Source organism: Anolis carolinensis, chromosome 1, assembly GCF_035594765.1.
Source record: "Anolis carolinensis isolate JA03-04 chromosome 1, rAnoCar3.1.pri, whole genome shotgun sequence".
NCBI lineage: Eukaryota > Metazoa > Chordata > Lepidosauria > Squamata > Dactyloidae > Anolis > Anolis carolinensis.
Genome location: NC_085841.1, coordinates 125,174,759 through 125,193,506, shown reverse-complemented (window position 1 = coordinate 125,193,506; position 18,748 = coordinate 125,174,759). Strand labels below are relative to the sequence as shown.

The 18,748-nt window shown below is 39.2% G+C and overlaps 1 protein-coding gene across 5 annotated transcripts in view; it reads left to right on the top strand.

Moving 5' to 3' along the window:
• The window catches only part of adgrb3 (adhesion G protein-coupled receptor B3), a 678,053-nt gene that overhangs the window by 346,665 nt on the left and 312,640 nt on the right, over positions 1 to 18,748 (top strand). For all 5 annotated transcript variants that reach the window (XM_062969068.1, XM_062969070.1, XM_062969067.1 and 2 more), the window contains 2 exons: positions 8,584 to 8,730; positions 10,109 to 10,184. In XM_062969068.1, coding sequence (XP_062825138.1) covers positions 8,584 to 8,730; positions 10,109 to 10,184 — 223 coding nt within the window. The remainder of the gene's footprint in view (positions 1 to 8,583; positions 8,731 to 10,108; positions 10,185 to 18,748) is intronic.

Below are 18,748 nucleotides of genomic sequence, written 5' to 3'. Positions count from 1 at the left end.
TCCTCACCCTCCTGCTGCCTTTACTTTTTCCGTCATGAACCCTGTTTCCCTTTGGGGTCGCTTGCCTCCCATGCTGGTGTCTACTGTATAAATTCAAATGCTATTTAATTTCATAAGACATCAAAACAAAGGAATGGTTGCCAAGATTTCTCATGGGAATTGCTTTCCAATTGTGCTTCCATTTAGCCACCTCTGTGTCCGTGGTTCCATTTGTTTACATCCCTCACCAGCATTTTTGGGATTTTAAAATGTGGACATGCACTGGAGCAGTCCACACCAGCATTAGGAACAAAGTCACATGTTTTCCTTGTGTGCAGGGATATACAGTTGTGCAAATTCACATTTTTCAGGAAAAATCAGATTTTAAGTGCATTTTAACACTTTTTTTGGCAGTTAATATGATCCAGTGTGCATTTTCAGCAAATGTCATTTAGGCACCCTGCCCCTTTTATCCTGGTTCCGTTCACATTTTAGGGACTGTGTAGGAGGGCCCTGAGTCAAAGAATGTAATTTTTCCAAACTGTGTAATGAAATATGCTGTTTCTGCATACAACTAGGTGCTAGACCTGGCCTGAGAGGAGATTTGAAGGGGCAGATGAAGTAGGTTGACCTTTGGTACAGCCAGGGATATGAAGAACATTTTACCAAACCAGACATTTGCATCAATTCTTCCTTATAAAACTGGTTCCCCACTTTAGAGATTGCCCTTAAAGGTTGGATGAAACACTGAGCAAATTTACTACCCTCCTGATATGGAAACCTACTAGCTGCCACCACTACCCATTCAGCCAGCGGGGTTTCACATTTTGGGGGGTGACCATCTGTGGGGAGACAAGAAAGGCTGCCTCTATTTACCTAGCTGCATATTTCTCTATCTTATTTCTGGCCATTATCCTTTCCAAAATGTTGCTGAGAAAATTCCCTTTATAGGACCTCATCTATACCTGTAGTAGAATAAGGAGTTTGAAAGACTAATTAAACCAGAATCCTACTGTTGTGTTAGAATAGACTCTCTGATGTCTTCCCAGAATCCGAACCCTTTTTGCTAGCACAAATTGGCCCATAAAGGAGTGGATTACGCTAGACACTTATTTTTTGTTATTAATTTAATTGCATCAAGTTGGTTTAATTTCCCAGTATGAAATAGCCTTGAAAACTAACATTCCCTTCATAATCTGGAATGGTACAATCCACTAGCACTTTGTTTTGTATGCAGACCAAGTTCACATGCAGCAGAATGAGGTGTTAGAATCCTGAGGTGGTAAAATTGATGTTTTTACCAGATTGGTGGGAGATTTTTTTTGTTGTTTTTGCATGTACTAAGCTTTCCATAAATAGAAATAGAAGCACATTGGGAGGACAGAGCAGTCCTGTTGCTATCAGCATGAGAACATGTTCATGGTTTTGTGAAGTTCCATAGATTCTAGTCGAAATGTATTGCAATGAACTAGATCTATTTGTCTTCCTTAAAATAACATAATCACATAAGGATTTTTGGTACACATAAATATCTGAAGCAATAGAAAAATAAATACACAAATGGCTTCATGTCTAAATATCCAAAGATCCTTTCTGATTGTGGAAGCTAAGCAGAGTTAGCCTTAAGTATTTGTGGATAGAAGACTGCTAATACTTTGATGCTATAGGCTATATTTTATAGGAAAGAACTTGCAAAACACTTGAACGTATTCCTTGCCTAGCAAAGTCCTATGACAGTCATAGGGTTGCCACAAGTCATCAGATGACTTAAAGGCACTTAAACATGAATACACATTAAGCTAATTGAAAACTCATAGAATTGCAATATGACAAATTTAACACCCACATAATTTTGTGTAGCATCTTATATTAAGATACATTAATGGTATATGCAGCACAGTCTGATCTTAACTATATTAACACGTAAGTATTTAATGAAATTCATGTTCTGATGAGGAATGCATTAAGGTTGTATTCTTCAGCATGTGAAATCGAAATGCAAGTTGGGATCATGCAATTAAAAGTTCAATTTAAAGTGGCCATCATGAGTCCAATGTTTGTGTAAAGAGGACCTCAGAGGGCACAGCATGATAATACTCTCACTAGTAGGACATCTGATGTAATTAAAATTAAATTTGTGTTTTACAAATGAAGCTGTATCTTAGGAGCTGTATGACAGGTTTAATTTTGTCCTTTGTGTCCTCCTTCTCCAACCAACAAATATGCTGGGATTGCAAATATTACTTGCTCAGGATATGAATCGTGGTGGAAGAAGTCAGAGTTCACACAAAAGGGACATCTGAACTTCTATCCTGGGTCCCTCTCCCTCAAGCAAAGAATGTGCAGAGGCAGTATCAAATGTTTAATTATTTTCTTCCCCTCAATTTAATAGGTTATGTGCCCACAAGATTGTAGGATACAAACTGTCCATTATGTGGCTGTGTTTTAAATGTATATCTTAACAAATAAAACTGTACATAAATAATGTTTATGCAGTTAGTAGGATCCACAGCATTATTTAGGTGAGGCAGGCCTTATATGACCAATCATCAATTCCCTATCAAAACAGAAAAATCCTTACTTGTCTGTGAAAAGAAAGTAGGGAATGGTACAAATCTAATTTATCTGAGAAGTGTGTTCCAGAGTCTTGGGATAGCCACTGAGAAGTTCCTCTCCCAGGTTCCCACCCGATGTGCCTGTCAGGTCATACTTGGACTGAGCAATAGGACACAGCTCCCAACACTTTGGGGACATCTTCCACCACCAGTTGAGCCCATAATTTGGATCGTTTAATCTGCTCTCATTATTGTGCTTATTTAACAGTTTCCAAGTGAGTCACCATGTTAGGCTCTTGTAGCAAAACAACAAATAATGCCTTAAAGTATAATTTATTTATTACGACATAAACTTTTGATGAAGTAGAGTTCATTTGTTCGGATGCATGATATGCGTTGTGGATAGGTATAAGCTACCATTTAACAGAATCAACAGAATTATCACAGACTTCTTCTTTTTTCAACTTTACATGATGTTTGACCCTATTGCTTTTACTGCCCTCCTCACCACTACATGCTAAATGAGGCATGTCTGATATTAAACACTTCATCTGTGAAAACCTGCGCCTTAATAAATTATTAGCCTTTAAGATTCTGCAAGACATTTTACCATTTATAATTTTTAAGAAATATCTTAATATTTTCTGGGAAGGCCTTTTGGCTTCACCATCCTCACAGATCCATCTGACAGGAATCCAAGAGAAGGTCACAGTGGTTTCTCCTAGACTTTGGAACTCCCTTCCTGGAGTGGTTAGACTGGAGTTCTTCTTGCTATCCTTCCATAGGCAGTTGGAGGCCTTTTTTCTTTTAGCAGGCCTTTGTGGGTGAAAGAGTCTTTTGTATGCTATTGTTTATATTTGAAGTCTTTTCTTTTTACAAAATTGTTGTGCTTTGAACCATTTATTGAATTAAATAGCTTAATTTTTTTAGCTTCATCTGTTTTGAATTCAGACTGCCATTTCAGTCTCACTGGGGAAAAGGTGGAATAGTCGTCATTGTCATCATCATCATCATCATCATCATCATCATCATCATCACAAACAATACTTGAAAGATTAGCTATCTGAGTCACATATGTTGCAGGTTAGGTGAACTGAGCTCTATTCCAATAAGTATAATCTCTCCCAGTTTTTACTTTTGTTCCTAGTCACAAGAGAAAACAGATTTCAAGAAATCAAATCTGGATGAAAGAAAAGACGTGATATGAGAGGCAAGTTTAAATATTTGAAAGGATTGGTGATGGAGATAGCTTGTTTCCGCTTCTCTTGAGACTAGGGGACAGAGCAATTCCGCCTAAATATTAGGAAAAACTTCCTAATGGTGAGATCTGCTGGATAATGGAATATGCTGACATGGAGTGTGGTAGGGTCTCTTTTCTTAGAGGCTGGGAGTGTTTTGATTATTATGTGTTCCTGCATGACACAGGGTTGGACTGGATGTCCCTTGTGGTTTTGCCAACTCTATGATTCCATTATTCTAGGTCACACCAAACCTTTTTTCTTCTATTTCAAACTGAAAGCGTACAATGTAAAACCCCTAATTGTTCAAAATGCTTTTAGAAGAACTGAAATAATGAAAGTTTTAATTAAAGATATCATCTTCAGCCATTTTTTGTTTTTAACTTGAATAAGAATTCCAAGCATGGCTGTTTATTATGTGTTGTCAATATCAAGTGATTGGTCTGTTCTGTATGTGCAAAACAAATCCATTACTCCTGTTCCAGCATTAATAATTGAAACAAGGTATTTTTTTCTATAATACAAATCCTAGGACTAATTTGTGCCTCTCTTGTCCTAAAGAATAGATCTTTCTTTATTATCTTTTTAAAGCGATATTGTGTTTGCCAGTGCAGAAATTATTTATAAAATAAGAAATAATGTCATTTTAACCAATATAGTAAAGCATTGGTGTATGTGAATATTGTTTTGCTTAGCAATATGGGTATTATAATAAGTTATCAAGTACCCATGTTCTATCAGCCTGAATTTACAAAAGGTCTAGTGTTTCTCACTAAAAGAAAATTAAATTAATTTTATTTTTTATGCTCAGGGCAGATTATATTTGCTTTTCCCCTCCACAAATGAATAAAACAGGGATGTGAAGTACACATTATGACTTTGTATAAATTTTACATTCAGTTTATAGAATTATTCTTCAAAAGCTATATAGATATTTTGTTCCATTATGACATTAACCCCCCCCCCCCATGTATTCTTCAACCTAAGTGTAGTGATTTGAAATTTCAGTGTGAATGAGGGACACTAGCTGAGTGGATGAACTGGGGCAGATTACAGATACCATAGTATTCCCTTGTTACCACAGCTCCCTTCGGTCCAGTTTGTTTAAGGGCACAATTAAAGGCATTATAGAGATTTACATGGCTCAGGTCAAGGCTCTCTGGCAGACTGTATCTCCCTATATGAGCTAATATGAGCCCTGATGTCAAGAGGGACTTGTGTCTCACAGCTGATGAGCACATGAGAGTTGCAGAGTCCAGGGCCAGCTGACAAAAAGGTCCTCTCTCATGTACTCACCAATTGTGTTTGTGATGGTGTCTTGAGTCCTAATTTTGGGAGAAAGGTAAGATACATCACTGTCTATTGCTTTCAGAAGTTTTTTTTTTCATGTCAGGAGCGACTTGGGAAACTGTAAGTCACTTCTAGTGTGAGAGAATTGGCCGTCTGCAAGGACGTTGCCCAGGGGACGCCTGGATATTTGGATGTTTTTACCATCCTTGTGGGAGGCTTCTCTCATGTCCCCGCATGGAGCTGGAGCTGATAGAGGGAGCTCATCCACGCTCTCCCCGGGTTGGATTCAAACCTGGCAGCCTTCAGGTCAGTAACCCAGCCTTCAAGTCACAAGGCTTTAACCCACTATGCCATTGGGGGCACCACTTTTTTTTCCAAGAAATTTCTGGAGATATGGATCTGTGAAAATATTGTTTTACTTTTTGTTTTCAGGAGTAAAACAATATTTTCACAGATCCATATCTCCAGAAATTTCTTGAAAAAATACCTCCAAAACATCAAGGGCAATGGATCTTTTCTGGCTTTGCCCCTGTTGAGGCGAAGTAGGCCAACATTGATTATGCTACCTCTTCAGACAGGGACAATTTGGTAACAATGGATTGCACGGCAGTTTCCCCTGGCATCCTTACTTGCTTGCCTACCAATCTGCTTGCCTGCCGATCTAACAGAGCCATCAATGCCTGGAAGAAACTTGCATTCAACCTTGTAGAAGCGATGCTATAATACATAATTTAGAACTAGGTTCCAGTTGTCAAGCAATATATTTTGTAGAGCTAATATTGTCTTAATTTTCCCTGTCTCGTGAACTGAATGATACTTCCCTTTGAAATGCAATCCACCTATGAGAAGCTAAATTATTTTCTACTAACACTGCTGCTCTGACTGCTTTTAGAGGTGTCCCCATTGCCTTTCTCTTTTACCCCTCTCTGGGGCACTTGCAGCAAATTGGATATGCACATTTATTGTCTAAAGAGGCAATGTGCATATGGCATGAACCCTATTACCCTTATTGTAAAATGATTAGAAAAAGCAGTGTGCAAAGAACAATTATCACCCTGGCTCACATTAGAAACAGAGCGCTGAACAGATTGTTTATCATCTCTGAGAATGTGAATAATGGCATGCAGGCTTAGAAGTCGCCTGAATCATACTTGAAACTGGCAGTGTTGCCATGGAATCACACTCAGATTACTAAAGCCACAATAAAAGTGATTTCTGGATAACTGCATTATAAATAGGGGGAAATGAGTAAACAAAATTTCAGTGTAGTTCTGTCAGCATGGGGCTGCTATTATTATTTCTGCTATTCTCCACCCCTGCAGCAATGGCAACAGAGAAGTGTTTATGCATTTCCATTAAAAATAATGTATTTGCTTTTGAAGCTGGGTGTATATTATGCTGATATGCTTGGTGTATATTACAATGTTCTACATAGAATTAAAACTCACTTAAATGGCTTATTGGATTTTGTAAATTAACATCACAATCCAGAGTATTCAATACCACTTGCTGGTGAGTAAGTGCATTTAGAACCATGGGCTATCCTAAACACATTTGCTAAAAATGTCAAAGGAGAAGTAGAGTAAGGAGCAAGGGAGTAAGACCCATCTCACCACCGTGTTTTGCATCAAATGCGGTATTAAAGAATGTTTGGTATAAGACAATGTTTGTTTGTTTCTATATTTGAATATGACAATCATGATACATTTGGAATCAAAATATCCAAATCACAAGCAGCAGTTTCAAACGGTTTGTGAATCTTTGCTTTCATTAAGTGTGGTTTGTTATGGCCCCATTTACACTGCCATAAAGTGCAGTTGAAACTGCATTATGTGGTCAGCCTAGACACACATAATGCACTTCAATTCAGTTTAACTGCATTGTATATATCCACACTGAGCATATAATGCAGTTCCAAACTGCATTATGTAGCAGTATAGGTGAGGCCAGGGTCTCATCTTGTTTTCTTGGCATGGAGTAGTTCATTGCATTGTTTCACATCTACTGTCTGGGCAGTTAACTGGTTCCACATTAGTCTTCTGAAATGGGAGTGGAATTAAAGGAAGCAAAGACATAATCACCCATATTTAACAATGATGATGATAAGTTAAAAGAAGACCTTGGTTCTTTGAAATATTAACAATTAATAGTGGTTTCCAGGTGGCATGAAATTTGATGACACTTCAGGGGAATTTCAAGCCAGATTTCTTTTTTTTTCTTTTTTTTTTAAACAAACAAACAAAAAACCAAGGATTCAAGGCCCCCAGATAGCATCAATATATATTTGGCAATTTTTATTGTTCCCCATCTTTGCTTTTGTTTTGTTTTTAACTTTTTCATTCTTTCCATCCTGATGGTGGACAATTCTTTCAAATTTGGGAAAGCTGAATCCTGTCTTGTCACAGTGAAGGTAAATGAAATAAGGTTTCCATGACACTTCACTTGCTAAATGTGCTGAGCGAAAGAGTAATAAGATAGTAATAATTACATTTCACAGTGAGGAGTAATGGAAAATGTCTTCTGAGATACTAGTTTCTATATTTGCTTTGTCCAGAAACAGACTAGGGGCCGCTAATATGTCAATCTACTTAATGGGGCTTGTTTTCGAATCTTATTATGCTGGTTCAAGGGGTAGCAGCATTGTTATTACTTCATTAGCTTGGTTCTAGAAGTTATATTTCCCCAAGCAATTTGCAATATCCTCTTCTTAGTTCTGTCATTTTCAATCAGTTCAGAATATGCTCTAAAGACACAGCTCCACTATGTCCTTCCATATGAATTTCAGTTCATTAGCCAACAAAGTGAATAATTTTGATTAAGATATTGAATGTGACTGACAAGTGAGAGAATTAAGGTCATAATTGTTGTAGTTGGGCCAAGGGGCAGTAATGGTTCTATGGGTGAAACAGCTGGAAGGAGAAAAAGGGCTAATAGAGAGCAGGTGCTTGATGAAGAACAACAAGTAAAGCGGGTCCGGGAAATACTTATGTCTCCTTCAGAGGATGAGACGTTTTATGGGTTTTCTAGTGATGAGGAGTCCATGCTGGAGGATGATGGTTTCACAGAGAGTAGAGGAACTAAAAGGTCTACTCGAGAGCAGGAGTCGGATGAGGAAAGAGAAAGGAAAAAGATCTGGGATATACTCACTGCTCCCACGGATGAGGAGACATTTGAGGGGTTCTCTGGGAATGATGGGTCTGGGTGTGAGATGGAGAATGTTGATTGGACTCAAGTAAATGTGGATGATGAGCCAGCTCATGGGGCTGCATCAGGGGATTGGCAAGCCTCTCATACTCCTGGGACATGGGGAGATCTAAGTCTTGAACAAAGATGGAGGGACTGGAGGGATGAGAGGCGAGGTCCACAAATGAGATCAAGATCAGCTGTGGATGATGAGGCCAGAGTATCATAAACTTTATGATAAGTCCTTTTTCTCATAGCCATATTTACTTTTCCAGGTATGAACTTCTCGTAACATGACAGTGAACTCTTGTTTTCATATGTTTGTTTTTTCTCAATAGTGGCTAGCATTCAGAAGCTTCCTGCAGCATCTGTTCTAACTGACATCAATTTTCCAATGAAAGGAAGGAAAGGAATGGTCGAATGGGCACGGAACTCAGAGGACAGGGTTGTCATTCCAAAAAATATCTTCACCCCTATGTCAACAGGTAAAATACACAAAAAGCACCCCATCTAATACATTGAAGTAAAACGTGAAGAGTATGAAATATCTGAACTGAGACTGTGTGCTTATTATCAGTATATTAGGTAATATATATGAAGATTAGCATTATAGATCAATCTTAAAATGTTTATTTGTGCATAAACTCCTTATATCTAGCAGGCATAGTTGTGGTTGAGGCAACAACCTTAGAAAGGATCCCCTGAAGCTAAAATAGTTATGAATGGCTGGAGAAGGCTCATCTTTTACAATTTCGCATCATACAATTCTTACTCTTTGAAGACCTCCCTTTGGTCCCTGGATGCTATTTGTATTGGTGCCAAAAAGAAATGAGGGATCAAAGCTACAGTGGTGGCAGCAAAGAGGTAGCCTCAGGGATAAGCCCCAAATATCTGTGGATTCTTCATGAATATGACTTAGTTAATGCTTTGGTGATTGCCAAAAGGATCAGTTGCCTAGTGTTTGCAGTGTTAAACCCAGTTCCTCCTCTCCCATCCTCCTAAGTTTTCTAGTGAGTCCTGGGAATTTGCAACTGGTTGAGTCATGTAACTTGCAAATATTTCCTTGGGATTGCGTGGCTAACATCATTCAGTAGTCTGTCATTGTAAAATACAGCCAGATTTCTTGTTCTTTATGAGCACATGTTTGAGAGCTAGTTGGAAGGAGAAGAAGACCCTTATAGCTCTTATGGTTAACCATTCTCCACAGATGAATGGATCATGGATTTATGTTTTTTAGCTGCCTGCAGCTAAACGTGTAAATTGGGAATGCAACAAACATTGTTTTTGGTCATGTACCCTAGCCAGTATTGACTATGGTTCCTTGTTGTTTTCTGGTAAACCTGTTTTCCCCCTTCATTATGTGTTGAACAGTCTGTGTATTATCTTAGTATGAAAATTTTTCCAAGGCCCAATACATTGGTTTTGAACTTGATGGGTGTAGTATCTGCAATGGAGAGTCCATCCTCTTTAGTATTATGAAGAGGAAGGTGTCCTCTAAAAATAACTCCCATGGATCTTTCATAATAAAGGCAGAATATAACATAAAATGCTGGCACAGTTTAGTCACAAATGATGAATTTCATACAGGAGCTATTTTATTGAATGCCTTAAATCATGTTCGATGCCCCAATTATATAGATCTTCTTTTCCCTTCTTATAATATATCACATTACATTTCATGACAGAATGTGGTGAAATATATTTCATGTTATAATGATGATTTCCTTAAAGATGAAACTTCTTTCACAATGATAAATATTATTCCATGCACCTGTATGCTGACTAAGTTGCAAAGACTCAGAAAGGCAAGGGAATTAATGTGTGTATTGTCTTCCCTCTCTCCTATTTCCTTTTCCCTTTTAGAACTAGATGAATCCACTGTATTTGTGCTTGGAGCAGTGCTATACAAAAATTTAGAGCTCATTTTACCCACTTTAAGGTGAGTTACAACTTGAGTAGACACAGCCATTTGATCAGCAGAAAGCTGATCCTTGCAGTTGCAGACCTTGGAAAAGTTACATCCCGGACTCTAATTGACCATGGTGGCTAGGGATGCAGAAAGTTGTGTATCAGAAAAGTATCAAGCATTTCTAAAGTTTTCTCCTTGCTGACCATAATGTTGAAATTATTTTGAGGGGCTTTTTCAGCGCTTTTGCACTTTATCTGCAGGACCTTCATGAATAATATTTTATGCTATAACTGTCTTTGCTATTTCTGAAGATGGAGGTGAGCGTTGCTCTCTTTTTTCTATGAAGAGGTAAAATGTTTATAGAAGATGAAAACATTTTTGATGGTTACTTTGTCATCACCCATTCTTGTGAAGGATGAGAGCATTTGAGAATATTATTCATGCTCATGAGTTGAACAGACCCTGGCCTTTATTGCCCTTAACTTTAATAGACAATTCATGCATCTTAGACCCAGACTTCCATTATGCCTCTGATGGAACCTATGTACATTGTACAGTTTCCAACTGACTTGCTTAATTTCAGCATAATGAACAGCTTAGTTGAAATATTACCCCTGAGAATACCTAAACTAGTGAGTAGTTTTAAAATGATAATTGGGCTATATAGTGCTTCAATTTGAATGATGACTAATTATTGTGTATAGTAAAAAGAAATGTTGAAGAGCTTTTATTTGATAAAATACATTCATGCATCCTTAACTCTATTGATCTATTGATGGAAGGGTTACTTCATGCATCTCAGCACAATTGATCTACTCAAAATGAAGGCTGCTTAATAGCCGAAGTATATGGAGGAGGTCTCTTTTCTCCCTGTGACCAACACTCTTCTCTAATGCTTTGTTTTGTTGCTATGCTTAACAAGTCATGGCAAGATGTAGTCAAGGCTTTGAAACTCAAAATAAACCTAGGTTTGGAAAGCCTCTAGCCCTGATAAGTCAAGGGTTCACTCGAAGGAATGTGATGTGACACAGTTAAAAGCACAAACATCAATTAAAATGTGCAATCAGTTAAAAGAGAATAACATCCATTTTAAAAGCTTAAATACATGTTAAATGCATAATTTAAAAACTTTCAATGTTTTTTTTTTTAAAAAAAACCCATCTAGACAGGTCTGCTAAAAGAGATTGGTTTTTAATGCTGTTTTAAACTCAGACAGTATATCTAGCTATTCCACCTCTTCCAGAAGGCCATTCCACATTTTGAAGATGATTGATGAAAAATTCATCTCCTTAACAGTTGACAGACTGGTCCTGACTGACTGAAGTAAATGCCATCCAGGAGAAGGCAATAATATAGATAATCTGGACCCAAACCGTGCGCTACCTTAACGATAACAACCAACACTTTGTATCTATCCTGGAAATAAATTGGCAGCCAGTTTCTAGATGTAACAGTAGCCACTCTGGCTTCCATGTTTTGCAACAACTGTAGTTTCCAAGCTTGGTATAAAGCAGTGGTTCCCAAGCTTTGGGCCTCCAGATGTTTTGGACTTCAACTCCACAGTTCCTAAAAGCTGATAAGCCGGCTGAGATTTCTGGGAGTTGAAGTCCAAAACATCTGGAGGCCCAAAGCTTGGGAACCCCTGGTATAAAGGTATCCCAATTTACAATACATTGGAGAATTCCAGTCTTGAGATTATCAGTATGTTCCTTTAGGTCTTCCAGCCTCTAAGAAGAAGCACAGTTGGTATAGCTGCTGAAGTTAATAGCAAGCACTGCTCATTGATGCATCTATCTGGACTGTCATTTGGAGTAAAGAATCCAGAAGCACTCTGTTGCAATCCAGCTGCCTACTTGATCCCTTTTTCACGCAAACACCACAGAGATGAACAAGAATAATATGTTTATTAAGAAAAGAGTATCTAATATAAAAACTGTTTCAAAATGCATCAATGAGCTAGATTTCTGGAAGCTTAACAAAAAGCAATGACCATGTCTGAATAGGAATTCCAAAAATCACATAAGGCAAAAGCATGAAACTGTAATCCAAGGTTTGTTGTACTTAAACTAGAATTATATCCAAAAACTTGTAGGCATGAACATGACCATAGTCCAAAGGCTTGATACTTGAAACAGGATTTGTAATCCAAACAGGAGGCATGGAATTAAACAGGAAAACAAGATATGAACCCAAGAACAGAACTCCTAACTTGTAGCTCCCAAGACAGACAACTTGACACATGAAAATCTAATGTTGATATCCCCACCGAACATTGACTCCAGTTACTTAAGAATACTATCTCTTGCCCAAGACATCACTCTTTCTCACACCTGGGTTCCCTTTATTATCTTTCAGTCTCTGGGAACACCAGATTTGTCTCTGTTCCACACTATCCCTTCTGATCTATAAATGCTGGGTTATCTGTAACTCTCCTTTCTCTTCCACATTCCATTTAGAGTCAATCCCTGGCTGATTCTCATGAGAATCACTGCCTGTTTTCCTGACAACAGATTTACCCAAAACATTCCCATTGTCTCAAAAAAAAAAAAAAAACAACTTTTGCTTTCCCCCACAGAAACACCAAGCTCAACCAGAAAATCCTTGTCCTCATCCTCAGAGGTTTCACAGGCCTCAACACACTCCAAGCTGTGAAAATAGTCTTTAAGGGTACATACAACCTCATCAGATGGGCGCCCAGAATCACCATGCATCATGACAAATCAGGTGGTGCCCTTCAGAGGATATGAGGAACCTGTCGTCACCTGTCACCCGGTCTCACGGGGGGAAGTGTCACCTACCCAACTTCCCCCCGTTGACTTCTATTAGACACGGGAAGTTTCCTGTGTTGCTGCCATAGCAGTATGCACTGGTTTGCCTATACTATTTCACTGGAACCCCTCTGGAAGTTGCTCTACATCGTGGGATGGGAGCCAGAGGGCTCTGTCATAAAGGTATAGACAAATTGGCACATGCCACCAAAAAGTACCTCATGTGATGAAGTAGTGACACTGCCAATCACAAGTTAGGACCCTTAAGAGTAAGTTCTTCTATCTTGTCTGCATCATCACTTCTGGTGTGAGAGAATTGGCTGTCTACAGAGACGTTGCCCAGGGGACGCTGGATGTGTTAACTGGAAGGCTTCTCTCATGATCCCACTAGAGCTGATAGACGGAAGTTCACTCTATCTCGCGGATTCGAACCGTCAACTTTCAGATCAGCAACTCAGCCTTCAGTTCAGCAGTGCACAAGGGTTTAACCCATTGTGCCACCATGGCTCCTTTGTCTGTATTCAGTTATAGTTCATTTTCCTCTTTCAGGACATCACCACCTTTAAACATTCATTCAGAAGAAGCACACTGTCCTTTGCTGATGCTATTTTTGAAGGCATAGAGAAGTGTGATTAGGTGTGATTGGCATTCTGATAGCACCTTGCCCCATGCTTTTAGACAGTCTTATTCAGCAGTTTCATGTAGATTTTCAACAGCATTAGACACAGAATAGCACCTGCGGTATTTCATAAAACAGCTTCTTTTCTGAATAGCAATCCTCTCCAAACACTACCACTTGGAACCTACCCAAGATATAGAACTGGACCTACTGAAGCCCACTATCCCTAATTTCCAAACCTCACAAGCATTCCAGAGGAATACCATTGTCAATTGAGTGACACTGAGAGCACTATCCTTGTTAGTGTTCAAGTGAAGATAATCCAATAAGGTGACCATAGTAGCCTCAACAACATAGCCTTTTCTAATGCTGAATAGAAATGGGTCTAGAAACCCTTTATTAACCAAGACTGACTGAGCTGGAAGGCAACTAGTCACCTTGCTCCAAACAGTAAGATTTTATTTTGATCTTAATCTATTAAAGTTTAGAAGATCCAAGGAAAACTTTTTAGAGAAGAGGTTGAACCATCGCTTCTTTTAAACAATATACCAAACTTCCATCCCCAAGAGATGCATTAATAATACTTTGCAACTGAAATCTGTTTACATCTCATCCTTGGATGACCAGTTCAAAAGGAAAGGGATTGAGGGGACAGGTTGTCCTCTTTACTCATCCTAAGAGTTCAAATCTGCAGTACTTATTAACTAAAACTCGTCCCATGTAATCCTACTCATGGAGTACCATATTCCCAAAACTAACAACCACTTTCCAAGCTACTGGGAAACAGACCCCATCAATTGCAGTGAATGCTGACCAGTAAGTGGAGATGAGGGTGGGGATGAGCTGTTGTTTTACTTCTTATCTGTGTAACTACCATGGTTATATAGCAACATAGGATTCTAGCCGGTATTTCTGTTTTTCTAGTTTCTGTTTCTGTAAGCCAACTTGAAAACTTTTGATATACAGTAAGGCAGTAACAAGATTTTTAAAATCTTCTAAAATAAATAGATATCCCCTTAGCATAGCTGTCTTCACAACAACATACTTTGAAATTGGATTAGACTTTCATATATTTCATACTTGAAATAAATCTCCCATGATGTTTTTATTTCATCTTCACTGGTAAATAACCTCTGCCTTCATCTTCCTTAGCCTGGAAAAAACTTCTACTGAGTTTAATTGATGGTTCCTAACATAAACATAGTATCATGCGTTTCCATCTCTGGATGGCCTTTCATATCATATTTATGTGTATTCCTCTTCAACAAGACAAATGTAGATGAATCCTGAAAATACTGAAGCATGGCATAATTTGTACTTACTGATACATCAGTGATCATACAGGTTCTGTTTTTGCAATCAGTGGAAACTTGTTTCCTGTTCACCATAAGTTTCATGTCAGAAGTGTCTTGAGGCATTTCACAAACTCATAAACAATAAGTGGAGGCTCATTAACCAGAAACTCTTGCAGAATAACTAAAACATCCATCTTTATTTAAAAACAGTAGGGTTCAGTTTTGTACATTACGTACTTTGATGAAAGGGCTAGATTTGTGAAGATGTGAAATCCAGCTAGAAAACATTACTCACTCACAAGGTTTGACAAGGCCCATAAACAGCTACACCATTCATTTATGGAAATGGATCAAGGGTGATGGAAAATGTAGAAGCTAATCAGACAGTGTTATGCCCTGTATGATGTATAAGAAGTCAGTACTACGCATTGTAATCCAATGTGCTTTTGCATGCACTTGAGTCACTTCCCAAGTCACTTTTTCTGCACGGCACAGAGATATTCAGTTGTAGTATTTCATAATAATTCACAAGTGCCTTTATGTGTGGCATTGAAAATTTGCCTTTCATCATTAATAAATTATTTAAGATATTTGATTACCAGGGGAAGGCTGAACACTGCGTTATAGAATTTTAAAACGGGGGGGGGCCTAATTTTTAAAAGAACAACTACAAACTATTTCCAACGATTCTTCAGGGGAAAATATATATTACAGTCTTTACTCAGTGATTGCTAGATATTGCCCAGGATTTATCTCCAAGGCAATAAAAACAATTCACAATGCAATACATATGATAGGAATATTTTCCCCTGTTTAGTACAGTAGCAGAAATATGTGGCAAATAGCCTTAAAAATAGAGGGAGGAGACTGAAAACATATAACAAAGGCTGAAATAGGTCTCTATCTAAATAAAAATCAAACTCATGTCTTTTGTAGTATTAGAAAAAAATCAAAGTGATGGCACAATTTAATGTTTTAATGAAAGACAAAGCCCCCCCCCCTCCCCAAATTCATGCAAACCTATAAAACCACAAGAGTCAGTATGGTGTAATAGCTGGAGCATTGGATATTGACATTCAATCCCCACTTGGCTGTGGAAATGAACTAGGTGACCTCAGGCCCATAGCTGGGGGCGGGGGGTGGTGGTGGTGGTTAAGGGTTCAACTCTCTCCCCGAAATGTGTCAAGTTAAAAAAAACCTGGTTTGCTCATGAATTTTAACTAGTTAACCAATTCATAAGTACACCTGTTTTTTTTTAACCTAACACATTTGGGGGGGGGGGTTGAACCCTCATCCCTGCCCCCTCTGGCTACGGGCCTGGGTGACATTTGACAAGTCATATTCTTTCTTCCTCTGATAAAAGAATGGCAAACCCAACAAATCTTGTTGAGAAAATCCCATGATAGGGTTTGCCTTTGGGTGGTCATAAGCCAGAAACAATTAGAACAACAACAAACAAGGACCTGTGATATTCAGAAGAGGATTGATGGGCCAGGCAACAAATCCAACTTCTTATTCACCTCAGTGGAGAAATAGATAGATACCACTGGGAAGACCACAAGCAGTGCATGAATGAGTTTGCCATATCCAGCCAGTATTTCGTGTAATACACTCCTGTCTAAGGCCTTATAAAAACATGGTACTTATATAGTAACTTCATCACAGTAATGGGTGGGATTATGAGAGTTTTTGCTCCTTTTGATGACTGTTTTGCACTTTACAACTCTAAAAAATTCATAGCACAAAGAACTAACACAATTCCAATATTTTGTGCAAAAACAAATGTGTTTTGTATCAAATACACTACTTTCTGTTAAAAAGATGATATTATACCCTCCCTGTGTGTATTTATTTAATTTATGTCTCATCTCCCATCCACACTGGATCCAAGATGGTCTGTTTCAGAATACATGAATTATTCCTGAGGAATACCTATATTTATAATTAAATCATTATGTATCCAATGTATATGAGAAATCTATCACTGAAAAGACAAGTCCTCTTTCACTTTGTCTACCACATTCAATATCTTGTTCCTCCTGGCTGGCAGAGCAGGATTCCTCCTTAATATTTATTTAATTAGAATTTCAACCATGATTTCTAGATCTGGTGCATTTCAATGGCTTAGATCTTGTCCTCCATGTGCATCAGTAGTGATCATGTGTACAGTAATGAAAAGCTGTGTGTTGAAGCCAAACCAGTGGACCAGAGGAAACTAATAATAATAATAATAATAATAATAATAATAATAATAATAATAATAATAATAATTTTATTTTTATACCCCGCCCCATCTCCCCGAAGGGACTCTAGGATGGCTTACATGGGGCCATGCCCAGGCAAAACAGACAACATAAAACTCAACAGTATAAAAACAGATCAATAAAAATAAGTAAGATCACATATGATGACCTCAGCCAGCAGTTTCGTTAGATGTTAAAAAGCATGGGGGACAAAATGGAACCTTGCGGAACCCCACAGGTCAATGGCCAGGGGTCTGAGCATTTGTTCCTCAGCTTCACCAACTTGGAATGACCCTCCAGAAAGGACTGGAGCCACAGCAGAGCTGTGCCTTCAAGGCCCAATCCAAAGAGTCATCCCAGAAGTATACCATGATTGATGGCATCGAAAGCCGCTGAGATGTCCAAGAGAACCAGCAGGGTCACACTCCCCCTGTCCAGTTCTCTGCGGAGGTCATCCACCAAGGCAACCAAAACCATCTCGGTACTGTATCCAGGTCTGAAGCCAGACTGCGACTGGTCCAGAAAATCAGTGTCATCCAAGAATCCCTGGAGCTGGGAGGCAACCAACCACTCCAGGACCTTGCCCAAGAAAGGGAGGTTAGAGATTGGTCTGAAGTTACTTAAGACGTTGGAATCCAAGGAGGTCTTCTTCAGAACTGGCCTCACTATGGCTTGTTTAAGGAAAGATGGGAATTTAAGGCAAGATGGGGGTTTGCCCTGCTCCAAGGAGGCATTAATTATCCTCACAAACCAATCTACTAACCCTGGCTGTTTTAAAAGCCAGGAAGGGCAAGGATCAAGGGCATAGGTGGTCACCCTCACTGCTCCAAGGATCTTGACCATGTCATCAGGTTGCACAAGCTGAAACGAATCTCACAAGCTCGAACAAATAGATGCCTCGGTTACCTACTCTGGTATTGCATCAACACCGGCATTCAAGTCGGAGCGAATCTGAGCGACTTTGTCTGCAAACTGGTGAGCGAACTCAGTACACCGAGTTGCCGAGTCCTCAGGTGCCCCTCTAACCTCAGAGGGTGGAGGAGCTCCCCGACAACCCGAAACAACTCTGAAGGTCTGTTCATTGCAGACGCGATGCGGGCAGTCGAGAAAGCCTTCCTGGCTGCCCGCAATGCCACGGAGTAGGCCTTAATAACGGCTCTAGCCTGTGCTCGGTCAGAGATGCTGCGAGATGCCCACCAGCAGCACTGTAGTCTCCTTCTCGCACGTTTCATCTTTGCCAGCTGGCTGGTGAACCAGGGCGCTGGAGCGACTCAAAGCAATGAGAGGGGATGTTCGGGGCGATCGTGTCTATTGCCCTGGTCATCTCGCTATTATAGCAAGGACCAAGGCATCAACAGGATCGTCAGCCTCCATGGCAGCCAGATCCCCAAGAGTTCTCAGGAATCCATCAGGATCCATAACCCTCCTGGGGTGGACCATCTTAATGGGTCTCCCACCCTTGCACAAGTTGAGGTCATGGTGAGTCTTAAACTGATCAGATAATGGTCAGACCATGACAATAGAAGAATAGTTTGCGCTTCCACTCCGATCAAACCATTGCTCACAACAAAAACTAGGTCGAGTGTATGTCCAGCTTGATGAGTGGGACCCAATATTACTTGGTACAGTCCCATGGTCGTCATGGCGGAAGAAATAGTACTTGTCAATT